A 17,323-nucleotide genomic window follows, 5' to 3' on the forward strand; every position below is an offset into this window, starting at 1 on the left:
CGGGATTCACGTTCTAGAAAGAAGAACGGAGGTTAGTTTCGAACGGTGTGCTTGGGTTCGTTCAGATGTTCACTTGCTCGATGTTGGAGCAATCTGTGAAACGACAGCATTGCGTCTATCTCAACGTTAAAAAGAGTGTCGATTAGAAAAAAACGGTAACAGTCCCCAACGACGATAGGAGACACGATCGTACAAGGGATTCTACCTGCTGCTCGAAAATCTCGCGGGTATTTGCTATTGGATAGATTCGATAATTTATTTGTTTTCTTCGGCGGATCATAAAATCGCAGATCGAACATTCTAATGCGCGCCACTTTGAAAAATATGAATTAAAAGGAAGGCGGGATGGTTGTACGGTGTCGATTCTAATCCTCCGGTTAATAAACGTTTACACATATTCGGAATGCTTGACCCGATCGCGAGCAGTTCGCGGGGGTTGGACACGGAAGCTGCTGCATGGGAACCAGATCTTGGGTGGGCGACGGGGTGTTAGTGGTCGGGGTGCGGGACGGTACCCTACAATGAGCGAGGGAGGGAGGGGGTGAAAGAAAAAGAAAAGGAGAAAGAGAGACAGTGGGGGAGGGAGCGTGGGAGAGGAGGGGGGGGGGGGGGGGGCTCGTGCGCCGGCGAGCAAATCGTGTGTCAGACTCGTGGCAGAGGGGTCAGCGCGAGAGAAAGAACGACACGAACCGAACGTTTTCTGGGCTTAGCGGGTACGTTTTCACGATTACAAAACGTACACCTATTCTCTGTGTTCCCGCAGTCGGTCATCCTCTCGTATCTATCATTTTCATATCTATCTGTTCTTCGGTCTCGCATCCCGTACCCTATACATCGGTTACCCATTCTCTTTTTCCATTACGCCCGTGGAACAAATCTTTTGTCCCTTTATCGACGGTACACACATTGAATGTCGTCGTTATGTTTCTGGTTGTCGTGAGCCGTGTGTAGGGAATACCCGCGTAATTTCCATAACCAAACCCGACAATCGTCGTTACACCGAGTGACACGGAAACTCGTTTTGCGTTTAAAGGAACGTGAGATATCCGTGGAAGGATGAACGACATGGAAGCTTACGGGGACGGATACATGGAGCCGGAGGAAGAGTGGGAGAGGGAAGGTCTTTTGGATCCTGCTTGGGAAAAACAGCAGAAAAAGGTGAGTAAACCAATTGGATGATCACGATCTCCCATGTTTATTTCGTAACCGATGCTTTTACCGTGCCGTCTGTGCCCGTGCCTGCGCCCGTCTCTAGACTTCCCTCGCTGTCTTCCCGGCGAGAACTTTCGATTCGATTATCGCAATCATTCCGTCGTTACGTTCGCGATCGAACCAACCGGCTTCAATCCGCGATACGTTTGCTCGATAAGAGAAATTCCACGTGAATCGAGTTCCACGAAAAACGACCGCAGTCGTTTCAATCGTAGAGGCGATCCATCGAGTGTCCCTATCGATTCGGTTCGTTTCGGCAGGTTCGCTGCACATAACCTTGACGACAGCCCTCTGTAAATTCGAAAATATTTAATTCCCCGTTGTCGCGCGCAGTAAGTCGATGTCGACATAGGTATTCGGTTCGTTGACAAATTTTTATTGCGTTCGTTTGCCATGCACGAGAATGTTTATGATCATAGATTGTTAGCCGATCGATCAAGCGAGTCATTAATTCCAATAAATCGTGTACATTGATACGACTTGCCAGACGATGCAGTTTACGCCCAAATTATAGCAACGGTTGCCAAAAGATTCTCAGAACGTTATCGTGTGCGAACGACTCATACTTTGCATGGTACCACGTACCGAGAAATATCTTATACAATTCTGACTTCGCGAATTCACGTAAGCGATAGTGAAAGTACGATGACCGTTTTAATCTGTTTTTGATTCATGGTTCGAGTGGTATTTTTAATTTATGGCCAGCTCTCTTTGGAAGGAGATACTTGACAAACAGATAACGTATTATTTTTGTTAACACGCTGACGCGGTTTCGTCGCGGATGTAAACAGATGGAGTATTCGTTACTTAATTCAGGCGGGAAATTCGGGTGGGAAACGTTTCGAAAATTCGAGCTGCAACAGAGAACAGCATAGTTACGTGGACGGAGCTCATTTGAATTATAGTACAGATGAAATATTGGGGATAGATGATAGATGTTAACGAATCGCAATAGAATCGGACGGCGAGGTTGAGCGAACCGCGTAATTTTCTTAATTGGACAGGATGGAATTGATAGCCTCGGATTCCGTTCGCCGGCGAATCATTCGAAACGGGATTGTTTCTGGATGTCAAGCACGGTCGCGCGCGGAACCCCCAAAACGAAAAAACGGCAAATCAGGTCCGATGTAACACGAGACGTTTGATTCCGGGCAGAGAGGGCTCTCGATGATTAATTACGTTGGAAGAAAGAGTGGGAGAGCCGGATAAAAAGTGGACAGAGAGGAAGACCCGGACAGAACGCAGCGTAGTAGTCAGATTAATGCGGTGTCAATTGATAAAGTAGAGCAGCCTCAAGTACGCGTTGAAGACGACGTTTTCCTAATTTTTGGCATGGGCTCAAGGCTCTCTCAGGTCCGACTCGGTTTACGCGGATCGCCGTTCGGGAGCCCTTCAGATCGTATTTTCAGACTTTATGACGAAAATAATCGCGCACTGAGTCATTCCAGTGACGTTCACGCTCGTTCGCGTTCCCAGGAATCGATTTCGACCTCGACGATCCAGAGTAACAATGAGAATTGATCGATCGATCCCGAGGCTACGGATCGTCGTCGATCTTCCGAGACCAAGATCAAACGTTGCATCGATCGGTCGAGGATCTTCGAGGAACGGGCGACGTGCATCTTCCAAATTTATGCCCGCGAATTTATCGCTGCTCGCAACCACGTAAAATAGAGCGGTATCGATGTCATGATCATTGTCTTGCTTCGGGGGGTCCCTGGTAGTCCCGGAGGAACCTGGTGCACGCTAGCAGGCCAAGGTGCGTCTAGCGCGCGACGTTTACAATGATGATGACAATGCACGATTCCGACGACCCTGGGTAATTAACGTCCGCAAATTTGGCAAGCGACGGCGTTTCGGTTCGAGATGCGACTCCCTCAGCGCCAGAAAATCGAACGAAAACGATCAGATGATTGAGGAGTATGCGGTTCAAACCTCGGCATCCTCGGCCGTCCGTTTTGCAACATTTAAACAACATTCTTATTAATCTCTCTACCTACTTGGCTCGAAATGTCCCCGGAGGCAACGATGACGAGATCTAGTCGCCGCAAGCTATGATAATCGTTTTTGGGACTTCCTTTTTAGATTAAAATTCTTTTAACAGGTCGATATCTTTATTGGCCTTTAGGGCAACCTTACGTTGTTAAACTAACGTTTACCAGCATTTATGTACATCGCTTCCTGTATCGAATCGATCTTGAATAGGAATATCAATGAAACAAGCGTATTCTATCGCTCTCCGATCGCAAGTATCCCGGAGTGGGCGTGGCTTTGGTGCTCCCGATTTCGACAGTGCCCCTCGGGGCAATCCGTGGAAAGCTCGCGCGTCGTGGACGATTAGAAAACGGGAGATAGGCGTTTGAAATTTAGTGGCTCGCGCGACCCGTTCCGACATCGGCCTCGGAAAAATCGCTATCGGCTTGTTCTCTGGAATGTTTGACGCGCGCCCGTGCGCGGCCGAGATTTTACGAGAAATTGTACAGTTAACCGTCCCGTACGGAACTAGTCGGCTGCTTCGTTTCCCATATACAGGCTGATTCACCTAACACGACGACCTCGAATTGCTCTCCGGGAACCGTTCGTTGCACCGACAAAATTATTTAAAGATCTATCGGCGATGCGGCACGTCGTGTCGCCCCCTTTTCGCCGATCGATCCCCGTCCCCTTCCGTGTTTCGTCTTCGCCGCCGGTTTTCATGCCGCTGCCACGTGCTTCGCAGCGACTATTTCCGAACTGTTTTCGTACCGTTCACGAACCGTTCGACGCGGATTTTCTGTAAAAAAAAAAAAGAAGAGTAGCCAACTGCCCGGAGCCGGAGACGTTCAAACGAGTAAACGTCCTTGCGTTTGTCGAGGCACCGTGACGCGGGAAACATTTCAAAAATGGCGGACGGGAGGTGTCGAACCGTGGACGACGGCCGGTTGATTCTCTTTCAAATGGAAACCACGTTGGAAACAAGTACTCCATTTCGCCCCGGGGATCGCTATAAATCTCGAACCCGTATCTTTAATTGCGCATCGAAGTTCCGGGACGATGATAAATCGAAGCTTCCGTTGATATTTATCGGAATTATTTTGAAACATTCCCAGGCCGGGAACACGGGTTCGAGTTCCTTGTATCGTCTTCGTGTTGACTTGGCATCTGGTCAAACATCGTTCAAACGAATTTAGTTGCAACAGATAAGAGAGATGGGGGCGGCATACCGAGCCGCGTTACAACAGATTAGATCGAGGAAACGATCGAGAAGAATTGACGCCGAATGGGAAATAAAAACGGGAACGATTGATCGCACGAGCGTTCGCGTGATCGTCGCCGTCGAGTCCTCGAGTCCGCTAATCTAAAAACGGTTGAAAATTCATGTTCGAAGGCCGAGGAACGGGCTTATCGAGCCGTTATCGTTCACTGCTAAATAGTATTGTCGTTACTTACACAAGGACTCTTAACGTAAGGTTCGACATGGGAATTCGACGATGCGCTATCCTCGTCGTTTCCGTCCAAGCGACGCGACGACCGGCGTTACCGTATAAATAGCCGATATACAGGGTGGCCCACCGCGAATCGAACCGGTGAAACGCATCGGCGTGTACGTTTCCCCTCACTCGGATTTCCCTCCGAAAGAAACGCATTGCGCTAAACGGTTCGGTTCAAATATGTATTTAGAGGACTGCCATCAAGTGCAACGCATTCGAAATGGTCCCAGTAAGCGTGACCTCGATGCTCCCGCACGCGCAGGTGTCTAGATCCATGCAAAACGTAGTAAATCGCGCGTTCGCACCTCGGACCCCCTGGATTCTTTCGATCCTCGCGATTTTCGCAAGCTGGAGGGTTCGTTCGACGCGCAAGCGGATCGTTTTTCCGCCGCGCGATGTCGCAGAAGCGTGTTCTGCTCAAGCAGAAAAGACACGGTGATATTTTTAGAGATGGTCCGTGGCCACGGCACGGCACAGAACGGCGTCCTCGAGCGGATTCGACGAGCGGATCCGCACCGCGTTTGTTGGACCCGCGTGGCGTCCCGTCGCCATTGTCGATCGCCGCCCCGCGATTCGATCCGCGATCGATTCGATCCTCGCGGAGGGGCAAGAACAAGATCGTTAACCTTTCGCAGAGGAGTTTTAGGCTGTGCGCCAGATCTCAGATTGGAACCGGGTGAACCGCGCGCGCGCGCGCGCGCGAGCTCATGCTCACGCTAAGCCGATTGTTATGCGATGATTAAGCCCCGTCTCTCTTCCTCGAGCCCGAAGATTACGTTTCGGCTGCGAGTGCGGCACGGCGCCCACGCGATCCTCTATTTTCAGCCGGGTCCGCGCTCGCGCCGGCAAAGGTCGCGCGGTAATTATGCGAAATTATTGTTTTATTGTCGGGCGGTACGCGCGGCCGGCTGGAAACCCCGCGTCGTCAGGGTGACGAACCGGGTGAGCATGCAACAAGTGTTCCGGCTCTCGACCCGCCTGAAAATTTTACCCCGGCGTGCATGACTTTTCCATCGCGTCGGGGGCTATCGAACTTTTTAGTTGAGCGAGCCCGATCGTTCGGAAGCAATCGATAAATACCATTATCCGAAACTCGGGCCACTTTCACGCGAACGTCTGTCATGAAGGGTTGTTCCTGCGAATAGGTGTCTCTCTAATGATCTATGTCGTAACTGCTATGGGTGCAAGATTACGGAAGGCCTTGCCAAGATAAGCATCACGCTGGTTGTAACAAAAATCCTATAGATCTTTGTTGGACCAGAGATCTTTAGCCAGCATCCAACTATTATTTGCGCACGGACGACCCGAAATGATTCAGAGCGCCCTAGTGTATAGTAAAATGCCAGTGGATCGTTTCCTGAATGAATGTTCGCCGCGTTTCCGTTCGCCCCCGTCGATATCGTACGGAAATAGATCGCTAGAGCGTCGCGTTCCCCGCTCGCCACGATCATCCGAGCATATTTTCGGCAAACTGTAACGTAAACCGTCGTCGGAATAACATGTTTTCCGCGGAGCACGTTATCGATCATTGTAGAAACGATCGCGACACACGGATCCCGCGGCTGGACGCCGGAAAATTGGGGCAAGCCTGCGTTCACGGCCCGCTCCGCGCGTAAACCACCCTCGACGGACAAGCACCATCTGCTCCCGTCTATTGTCCTTTTTCTGTCGAAACGAGACAATGGCGATGGGAATCCATCCTTTCCACCGTCATCATTTCAGCGACTAGACGAGAGCATTAGCTGTTTATAGATTACGTTTTAATGGATCTGGAACGCTTCGCCAACGGAAAGAATCGATTGGAATCGAATGGTGGATGGACGGTGTAAATCTCTCGCGGATAAATCCGCGAACCAGATCGAGATCTTAATTCGAATGATCCAACGAGGGCAGATGATTCGCGTGAAACGCGACGCGGGCGGGCGCATCATTCTCGCGGGATTTTTACAAGTAGAGGCCCGGCGCGGCCGCGCCGAAAATAAATGCAGTTAAACACGAAACGCCCTAAATACGATGCACATAATTCACGTAACCCGAATTCTAAATATCGCGCGCGCGCACGACCGCGCGCGCAGCCTCTGAATTCTGTCTATTCTTAAAGTCTCTGGCATTGAATTTCTTTTCAGCCGTTGAACTTCCATCGGCCGCCGCGGCGAGCACGCTCGAATTCATTTTGCCTCGAATCGCCCGCGTTTGATCGACCGCGATTCATCGAACGATATATCTCCAAATGTTCCCCCGATCGATACGACGACCGTCGGACAGCTGCTCGCGAACGGAAACAACGATCAGCTGTTTTCGCAGCGACAGAAAGGTCCCGTCCTTCATGGGGGATGATTCGGGGTGGGCTTGATTACCAACTGTTCATTCAGCGGCTTTGCTTTACCGCGTTGCTTTCAACGACTCTTTCGAACAGCCATGTTTCGAATCGTCGCGGAGAATACGGTACGGCTCCGGTTGTAAAATCAGTTATGTACCTCGGAACATCGCGGCTGTGTCTAATTAGCGGCGCGCGTTCGCGCTCGCTCTTGTCTTCCCTTTGAAATACATACAACGATCCGAAAGAGGATCCGCCGCATGAATCGTGATCCTCCGTGGCGTCGTCGCGGCGAGATTGGCACGAGACACGATAGCGGACGCAAGACGCCAACAATGTTGCGACAAGGCGGTCGTAAGCCATATTTACGAGAAGCGTTTAGCGCGCGGTCTACCAGCCTTTTTCTGGCCCGCGGTCATTCTTTTCCGACTTCCTTCAACATACCGTTGTCAATAAATTGTCAAAATAGTAATCGTTATTTTCCACCGTGCGAACAGAACTCCGATGCGTCTCGGATTCTCTCGGCTCCGCGTTTGTAGTTGGTAAACCGTATTCTGGGAACTGCTGTTTCGTTGTTGCGAAACTCGACCGACTCGGACCGCAGGGAAAAGTACGAAACAGAGGGGGTCGTGGGGAGGGGGGCAGGTGTTGCCAAAGGGGCAGGTGGGTAAGGACGGTTGAACCCTTTAGCACCCTCTTCGGCACGCCGTTCATCTTCTCGCGTGCTCGACTTGAAATTTTCATGTTTAATTCATTTAATTAACCGCAACAGCTAGGACACTGCGTGCTCGCGCGACCTGCGAGCTGTACAATGATGATAGCGCCGGGTAATTCGTCGAGAATGACATCTAGCCTAGGGCCGCGTATACACCTTATCAACCCCCTTTCGACGTTGAGAACACTCGACGCCGGACGCAAGGGCGGTTGGTGCAACAGTTGCTACTCTATACCACGGGGTCTTGTCCTTTGCTCGGCGGACGACTGACCTTCTTGTGCCGTATACCGAACCGCGAAAGAGTTTTCTTGCAAATTCGCTCGCCAACAATACCGATAACGCGGCCTTTTCTGCTGAACTTCGCTCTTACGCGTTGCTATGCAATATCGTCTTCCACGGCGTCTCTCTCGCGCGTTCTTTTGCTCTTTATATCATGTCGCTGCTGCTACTTCTTCTTATCCGAACAACGCCGAGACCTCACGTTTGTTGAAAAGCTTTCGAGTTCGCGCCACCAGGAATGCAATTGCACAATCCAAAGTTTGATAATCTCGCTGTTAGGCTCGTTGCGTAACCTGTTATTTTCACAGTTGGAGTAGACTGTAGACATCAAAGTCGGTAATCCGGCCGTGAACACGCGGCAGAAACCGCGTTGTTCGGAAAGGGACAGCCGTGCGGATTCGCGCGAAGCGTATTTTCGGAGCAGAAACACCGCGCTTTTGCGGCGGGGAAACGCGATCGCCGCGGCCGCTCTTCCGGACCGGTCGCGATTTTTCAATCAGCAAATTCATTCGATCTGGCCAATTTTTGCATCGCACGGCAATTCTTTCTACTAACGTCGATCCGAACGTAACGTTGATCGCGCGAAAATTAATCGAGAGGTCTCGAGGCGAAATAATAAAAATCAAAACCGGTCGTGTACAGCAGATGATCGATTTCGTCTTGATCTTCGACGGGAACGTTTCCCTTTTTGCAAAAAAGATATGGAAATCGACTGTTGGCCTCGTATTACCTTGACGGAATGTTAGATAAGAAATCGGGACAGTACAGTTGCACCTACAGGTAGTGCAGGCGGTGCCATAAATTCGTTTAATTACTGCGAACTATTGCACAACGATCTTCTACAGTCACTTGCAAAAATTTCTTTTTATTTCATGCTCGAATTGAATTGCAATAATTCAATGTCGACAATAGAAAAATGCAGTTGTATTGAAATTGTGGCGAAGCGCCGATATCAAATCGGGTTAATAACGTTAGATCGTTGTCAACAAACGTCGAAGATACTTTTTATAATGGTAGAACATTGGGCCACGCTCGCTGAAACTTATTATAGATTTTCGGAAGCTTTGACGTGGCGTTCGCAGATTTTCATATTAGCGCTGGAGCGTCGTGGTCCGTGTGGAATCGGTTTCGTAAGATAATAAATCGTTGTGGGTGAGATTGCTAGGTGTAATCGGCCCGTGAACGATCGCGCAGGATGTTTTCGAGATGCTCGGCCGCCCGGCGCGGGAGGAGTCGATGTTTTACAAATAGATCTTAGAGCGGTCTCGTAGAAGTTAAGGTGGCTCATGTCCAATTTTGGCCGGTCGCGCTTCACGCCGCCCGTATTAAATTTCACCTAATATTTTTCTCCGTCGTCTCTCCCTCCGGTGCTCAGGGAGCGAGGGAGAGAGAGAGAGAGAGGGAGAGAGAGGGAGAGAGAACTCAGAGAAAAAAGAGAAAAGAAAAAGAATTCGCGGACCGCCGATCCCGCATTTTTCACGCGCCCCCGACCCGATCCCCGCCGCCATTTTGACAACTAAATTGGTCGCGATTTAATCAATCTTCCGTGATTCCCTCGTGGATTCGTTGTCGCTCGAATCAACGATCTCTTCCTCCCTTCGTTATGCGATGATTCATTTACGAACGATCGACCGCGCAGTTTTCCCTATTAACAGCAATTGTGAATTTCTTTAGCAAAAAAAAAGGCGTCGATTTTTTGAAAGATCGTTACTTATTCTAAGATTTGTTACCCCTTCGCCGAATAGTAACTTTTATCCAATTAAGCTATGCTATTGGCGAAACTCGTGCTGTTATTATTTGCTCGGTATGCGTTATCAATGATCGGTTTAGAGTCGGTGATACGAAGGGTTCGAAATTCTTCGGTCCAAGCGATAGGAAGCACGGTTTAAGAACCAGGACAGAAGATATATATAGAAGGTGGGATTGGGGTCGTTACTAAAATATACACTAAGCAGCAGTCAAGCTCAATTCCCCATTTTAAATTCTTCTTGGTCATAAAGTCCTGTCGGGTGTCGTGTTATTTAATCGAACCATGCCGCGAGCAAGCCTCGTGCCTCGCCGTCGATCTCTTTTGCGGTCTTTTCTACGGAAATTACCGGAAAATATATTAGTCGCGCATGGATTCCGAGGATTTTTGTCGCACCAGATCAACGCGGAATTTGTATTGCAAAACAGTCGATGACCCCTCAGAATTATGACATCATGAAGCGTGAATTTTCTTGGAAAGTCAAAGGAGATCCTTCATCCCCTATTTTCCCGGCTGAATTTAACTCTCAATACCGTTGACACGATGGTAGAACGAGGAGACGGATTTGCAAATCGATGGGAAATTAATGGTGCATTCAATTCGTGCGCACGAAGCGATTTTCCTATTGATAGTCAACGCGAGGGATACGACAGATCTGAGGGGTGAAACGGGTTAGTAAGACGCGTCCCTTATGATCGTAACGATTTACTCGACGATCAATGAATAAAATTAACAATATTTAATGAGCAACGATTTATTGTTCGCAGACATTCACAGCCTGGTGTAACTCGCATCTCCGCAAAGCCGGGACCGCCATCGAATCGATCGAGGACGACTTCAGGAACGGGCTGAAGCTGATGCTGCTGCTCGAGGTGATCTCAGGTGAAACCCTGCCGAGGCCTGACCGGGGCAAGATGCGATTCCACAAGATCGCGAACGTGAACAAAGCGCTGGACTACATCGCCAGCAAGGGAGTTAAATTGGTCTCGATCGGAGCAGAGGGTTGGTATTCTCCTAGCTACCCTTTCGATCCCAACGCGATGACCACAGTCACTTAACTGTTACACCCTAAAAGTGGCTGCGGAATATTGTATCGGGCACTTTGACTCCACGTTTCCAAGAGCTAATGCAAGATCTGTTTTTAGAAATCGTGGACGGCAACCTGAAGATGACTCTCGGCATGATCTGGACCATAATTCTGCGGTTCGCTATCCAAGACATTTCCGTGGAGGAGATGACCGCGAAAGAGGGTCTGCTGCTGTGGTGTCAGCGTAAAACCGCGCCGTACAAGAACGTCAACGTGCAGAACTTCCATCTGTCGTTCAAGGACGGCCTGGCGTTCTGCGCTCTTATTCATCGTCATCGTCCCGACCTTATCGATTACAATAAGCTTAGCAAGGATAATCCTCTAGAGAATCTGAACACTGCCTTCGACGTTGCTGAGAAGTATCTCGACATTCCTCGCATGTTAGATCCCGATGGTAAATACGTTGCTCAATCTTACCGGTTCCTTGAACATTCGTTCAAGATACAACCGACGAAAGAAGCATCGGCACTATCAGCTGTAACAATATATAATAAGATGATCAACGTTAATCGTAAAGAAATTAGTTCATGGATATATAGTTACGCGAGAATTAATTTACTGCAAAACTGAGCGTGCCAATGCTCCTTCAATTTAGCTATACACGCTCATTTGCCCGGTCGATCGTCTAAACTACGCTAAGTTAGATCCTCTAAGTTCGTTAGCCCGGGTGCTGGATCAAGCTCTCACTGCTGTATCGTTCAAATCCTTTAATGCATTGTTCCATTGATATCGTATAGATTTGATCAACACACCCAAGCCGGACGAGCGTGCAATCATGACGTATGTGTCCTGCTACTACCACGCGTTCCAAGGTGCTCAGCAGGTCAGCGGAAAGAAATGCGTGTTCCCCTAACTTTTCGTTTTCGAGATACCTCTTTACCTTCGGAAGGGGCTTGTGGGCGTTGAGATCGAGCGACTCCTAGAAATTCTATCTCAGGCAGGATTAAATCAGTTACGTCGTCGATCGCAAGGTGTACGAGCCCCTTCACACCGTTTTAACTCACCTTCTAACACCCTGACCATTGACCATGGACCCGTGATTACTTTGTAACACCCTAAGCCGAGAATTGTCTGACTTGTATCGATGTACTTCGTTCGACGAGTTCACTGTACCCAAGTAGTGGCACTCGTTAGACTCGCGAAAGACTCTCCACGCACCAGAACCTTCTTCTCTTTCGAAGATCGTATCGTGTTTTCAGACAACTGACCAGCTAACACCGCATGGTTTGAGCCTCCTTTGAATGTGTGTTTTCTAGATATGCGAAACACAGCAATGCCTGACGAGAGGGCTGTGATGACCTACGTGTCCTCCTACTACCACTGTTTTAGCGGCGCGCAGAAGGTGTGTGTTTTGCATCCGACATTAACCAGTAACTACGAGCTATCTTCTTCATGTTCTGCGTATGCTTGTGCCATGATTATATTCTGCTGTTCAGAAGATTCTTCTTGTCCTTCGACAAAAAAAGGAAGCAGAGAACTTCTTAACAGCAGAGTATATCAGCGGGTCTGTCTATCGTAATGCTAACGATGTTCTGTGCAATAGGCGGAGACCGCCGCGAACAGGATCTGCAAGGTCCTGAAGGTCAACCAGGAGAACGAGAGATTGATGGAAGAGTACGAGCGGTTAGCTTCCGATCTTTTGGAATGGATACGTCGAACAATGCCATGGCTAGCCAGTCGTCAGACCGACAACTCTCTTGCCGGCTGCCAGAAGAAGCTCGAGGAGTACAGAACGTATCGTCGCAAGCATAAGCCGCCGCGTGTTGAACAAAAGGCTAAACTCGAAACGAATTTCAATACGCTGCAGACGAAACTAAGGCTGAGCAATCGGCCCGCGTACATGCCGACTGAAGGGAAGATGGTCTCTGATATCAACAAGGCCTGGAAAGGTGAACAATCGACCTAGCAACCATTAGATTGAGCCTAGAAAATTCGAGTTACTATATGACCTATTGCAGGGCTGGAGCTGGCAGAGAAATCGTTTGAAGAATGGCTGCTGTCGGAGATGATGCGGCTCGAGCGTCTGGAGCACCTTGCCCAGAAGTTCAAGCATAAAGCAGACGCCCATGAAGAATGGACCGCGGGCAAGGAAGAGATGCTCACGTCGCAGCACTTCCGACAGTGCAAGCTGAACGAGTTGAAGGCTTTGAAGAAGAAACATGAAGCCTTCGAGTCCGACCTCGCGGCTCATCAAGACCGCGTCGAACAGATAGCTGCTATCGCACAAGAACTCAAGTAATACTTTCGGAAATACATGAATAATATATTTTTATGAATAGGATAGTCATTGGAGTGTCGATATTTCTGTTTAGCACCTTGGAATACCACGACAGCGCGTCTGTTAACGCTAGGTGTCAGCGAATCTGCGACCAGTGGGATCGTTTGGGCACCTTAACTCAACGCAGACGCCAAGCACTGGATGAAGCAGAACGTATTCTGGAAAAGATTGACGTGCTGCATCTCGAGTTTGCTAAGCGTGCTGCTGTAAGTGATTTGCTTGAAAGTAATTAGTTTAGAAAGACATTGGATTGGCATTTAATTCGATTCTTTGTATAGCCATTCAACAATTGGCTGGATGGAACAAGGGAAGATCTGGTTGACATGTTCATCGTTCACACGATGGAGGAGATCCAAGGATTAATGGATGCTCACGCAGCTTTCAAAGCTACTCTCGGAGAAGCTGATAAAGAATACAATTCGATTGTGGGACTTGTCCGTGAGGTCGAATCCATAGTCAAACAGTTCCAGATCCCCGGAGGTCTGGAGAATCCGTACACGACCCTCACCGCATTGGTACACAAAGCTTGTTAGAATTTTCAGTCTCTGAGATTCTACTAAGAACTTGTTTTGTCATTTATATGTTATTGATCGCAGGACCTCACGAAGAAATGGAGCGACGTCAGGCAACTCGTTCCACAACGTGACGGTACACTGCAAGCAGAACTTCGCAAGCAACAAAGTATCCTTTTTAAACCAAGATGAAATCAGTAAGAAATATAGATCGTAAATTTCCTTAATCGAATGAATAGACAATGAACTGCTTCGACGACAGTTTGCTGAGAAGGCGAATGCCGTTGGTCCATGGATAGAACGCCAGTTGGACGCTGTTACAGCTATTGGTCTTGGTCTCCAGGTAAGTACACGACTTTGCCACTATCTTGAAAATGTATCCTCTGAAGCCGTGCTCAGAGTTGCAATTGGATTTTGCAGGGAACCCTCGAGGATCAGTTGCATCGTCTGAAAGAATACGAACAAGCAGTTTATCAATACAAGGCTCATCTCGAGGAATTGGAGAAGATTCACCAAGCTGTACAAGAAGGTATGATCTTCGAGAACCGCTATACTCAGTACACAATGGAAACGTTGCGAGTCGGTTGGGAGCAGCTGTTGACTTCGATCAATCGCAACATCAACGAAGTCGAGAACCAGATCCTCACCAGAGATTCAAAGGTTGGTTGTTATTCTTTATTGATTTCGAAATGTTAAACGCCGAGTTATTTCATATTCTGCGTTTTTTAGGGTATCACACAAGAACAGCTGAATGAATTCCGCAGCAGTTTCAACCACTTCGACAAGAACCGAACGGGACGATTGGCTCCTGAAGAATTCAAGTCTTGTCTTGTGTCCTTGGGCTACTCGATTGGAAAGGACAGGCAAGGCGATATCGACTTCCAGCGTATTCTAGCTATTGTCGATCCGAACAACTCCGGCTATGTGCAGTTCGACGCGTTCCTGGACTTCATGACGCGCGAGTCTACAGACACTGACACTGCTGAACAAGTCATCGACAGCTTCCGTATTCTGGCCGGAGACAAGGTTGTTATATCTCTAAGATTAGTTCTACTACTCTCCGCAATTTCAACATTCACAGCCTATTGTATTTATGTTAAAAATTTATTCCATTGTATATATGGTGTAACTGTTGCAGCCATACATCATGGCGGATGAGCTGAGGAGAGAACTACCGCCCGACCAGGCCGAATATTGCATTCAGAGAATGCCGCCTTACAAAGGACCGAACGCAATGCCTGGCGCGTTGGATTACCGTTCGTTCTCCACCGCTTTGTACGGCGAATCCGATCTGTAAATTATACATATCAAACGCAACTGAAGAGAACATGTTTTCGGACGATTCCCAGTTGAACAGCAAGTCAAACGACAACCCGCGAAAGATTGCTCTACGGATTTTTGGTACTCGAACGCACCTCTACAAAGTCAGAAATAAGTTAGCGCGTCCTCAAGGAGAACCATCGTTTAGAAGAAAAAAAGAGAGAAGAAAAGAGGAGAGAGCGCGGTACGACATTCGAAGCGTTTCGAAAAGGAAGGGGCTCATCGAATAGTTTAAATGTGCGTTCGAACGAGATTTTTTACTCACGGTGTTGTTTGAACGCGATGGGACACCCGAGGGCAGTCATATCGAGAAATTTTGATACACCGATATTTTCCTAGGATGACCGCCCCCTAGACACGAGGCGAGAATCGTCGTGACGCGCTCAATATCAGGCGGGAAAGCCGCTTGAAAGTAAAAGTCTGTACAGTGACAATAAATGTCCTACCCTGAGTAGCCCGTCGTGTGTTCAAAGAACACCGCGTGCTCGAACGCAACAGGCTCGCCTAGAACGAGCCCGCTTCTTGCCTAATGTCTACGACGAATCCTATAATTAATAAGTAAACTCTTCGATTGTATATAAACGTCCCCCAACCAAGAGAGAAGTCACACGGGTACCAATAATGGGAATACTAAAAATCTTGGGTTCCGGGAAAAGGAACCAACGAAGCTGTGCCGAAAATGAATATTATATTTAATGAGGCAAGGGAGAACTAAAAGCAAATTGGGATAACAAGGAGGAAGGACGCGATCGAATGATTCGCGACGCGTCCGATCGACGTCGACGTTGATCTTGTAGCCTTACGTACCGTAGAAATTTCGTTCGAGCGGAGAATAAGATGTTTTCGTTCAAGATTAAAAGATCCCTTCTGCGTGTCGAACTGAATTAATTGTTGTAATCGTGTTCGAAGTACAGTTCCTACGCGTGTTCCTGCGGGTCGCACACAGTTCTGTTTCATTACTTTTTTCGATACAGTCGGGAGGCGTTACATTACTGAAAACGTAAGGTACAAATCGAGGTTCGCGTTGTCGCAAGAGGAAAAAGATAAAAAAGAAAGATACAAATTTCACTATGTATGACGTATGTGTATAAATTACGGACGCTAACGATCCAAACAAGTAACGAACATTTTTTGGTAATCCTTGCAAACACGTACGAATCGACTTTCTCGCTAAGGAACCAGAAAACATTGTAAACACGCTCGAAAAAAATCGAACATAAACGTTCATATTTTTTTATATAATGAATAATATGCGGCGAACACGAATTTTTTAAACGAGACGACGATACTACCCGCCGCCTTTATACTTCGCGAAGGATCATTACATTATAAATGATACAAAAACGCGAAACGATGCTAAAGAAAGCAAATTTATTTATTTATTTGAATTAAATGATTTATTTATTATTGTTCCGATATAATTAATCACGGTAGCGAAACGAACGCCACTTTTTTCGAGGTATTTATTTTTATAAATATTTGGGAGAAGTGATACCATACGAAACGGCCACTGTAATATACATATAGGACCTGTCACTGTGAAAACTCTTCCAATCGCAGCAGCTGCCATTACTCGCGTCATGTGTATCTAGAGTCTACGAGTCCTACACTAGCAGCAGCTTAACAAAAAGAAAAGGGGAAACGAGAATCGATCATTTAGTCGAATCATTGTCGTCCAAATCATTACTACTACTACTATAATTACTACTATTATTATTGTAAGATCATTAAAAAAAAAAGAAATGCTCGTGTGTGAAATGCAATTATTTTATTCGAGAGAAAAGGGAAACAAGTATACTGTAACCATTTTTGTTTCGCTTGAGGCTTAACGCTTTACTCATTGTCTATCTTAACGCGTTTTGAGAGTTCTTTCTTAATTTTCTCGCATCTACACTTTCGTTCAGAGACAATTCATCGAAACAGAAGGAAAAACAAAGAAGAGCATAAAGGAAACTCAATTGAACAGTATACATTTCGACACAAACACCAACATGTACACACACAAACATAGAAACACATACGCACACTCGTTAATTACTCCCGTACACAGAGAATGGAAATATATTGACGTTTATCAAAATGTAATAATAAATCGGAAAAAATGCGTACGTATAGCATGAATGGATGTAAGTAGGTGTACGGTTGAAAAAAGAAAACAGAAAAAAAAGAGATCTCGTTCTGCAAAATGCACACGTGGTACATATTCTCATCGATCGATCATGTACGCTTACAATTTGCGATTCTGCTGATATCAAACTTCCGACACGTCGGTCGAATCGGAAATCTTGTTTTGCCTGTCTCCACTTACCGAACTGGTTCGATAGATATTGTAAAGTCAAAATACGAGGAAAACAAATAAAAAGGAGAAATAAGAAAACCAAAAGGA

The 17,323-nt window shown here is 47.4% G+C and overlaps 1 protein-coding gene across 3 annotated transcripts; it reads left to right on the plus strand.

Moving 5' to 3' along the window:
* The first annotated feature begins 629 nt into the window (after nucleotides 1–629).
* Nucleotides 630–17,166, plus strand: Actn (alpha actinin). 3 transcript variants are annotated; one of them, XM_078190218.1, is made up of 15 exons: nucleotides 630–713; nucleotides 1,034–1,158; nucleotides 10,508–10,742; nucleotides 10,886–11,221; nucleotides 11,565–11,654; nucleotides 12,084–12,169; nucleotides 12,371–12,716; nucleotides 12,786–13,062; nucleotides 13,140–13,311; nucleotides 13,384–13,620; nucleotides 13,702–13,786; nucleotides 13,857–13,960; nucleotides 14,038–14,277; nucleotides 14,347–14,643; nucleotides 14,756–17,166. In XM_078190218.1, the coding sequence occupies exons 2-15, from the start codon at nucleotides 1,057–1,059 to the stop codon at nucleotides 14,912–14,914; spliced, it is 2,766 nt and encodes a 921-aa protein (XP_078046344.1). In that variant the 5' UTR covers nucleotides 630–713; nucleotides 1,034–1,056; the 3' UTR covers nucleotides 14,915–17,166. The 3 variants fall into 3 exon arrangements, with proteins under 3 accessions (XP_078046344.1, XP_078046342.1, XP_078046343.1); XM_078190216.1 differs by lacking the exon at nucleotides 12,084–12,169 and having other exon boundaries at nucleotides 11,565–11,650; XM_078190217.1 differs by lacking the exon at nucleotides 11,565–11,654.
* The last annotated feature ends 157 nt before the right edge of the window (nucleotides 17,167–17,323 follow it).

Source organism: Augochlora pura, chromosome 9 (genome assembly GCF_028453695.1).
Source record: "Augochlora pura isolate Apur16 chromosome 9, APUR_v2.2.1, whole genome shotgun sequence".
Classification (NCBI taxonomy): domain Eukaryota; kingdom Metazoa; phylum Arthropoda; class Insecta; order Hymenoptera; family Halictidae; genus Augochlora; species Augochlora pura.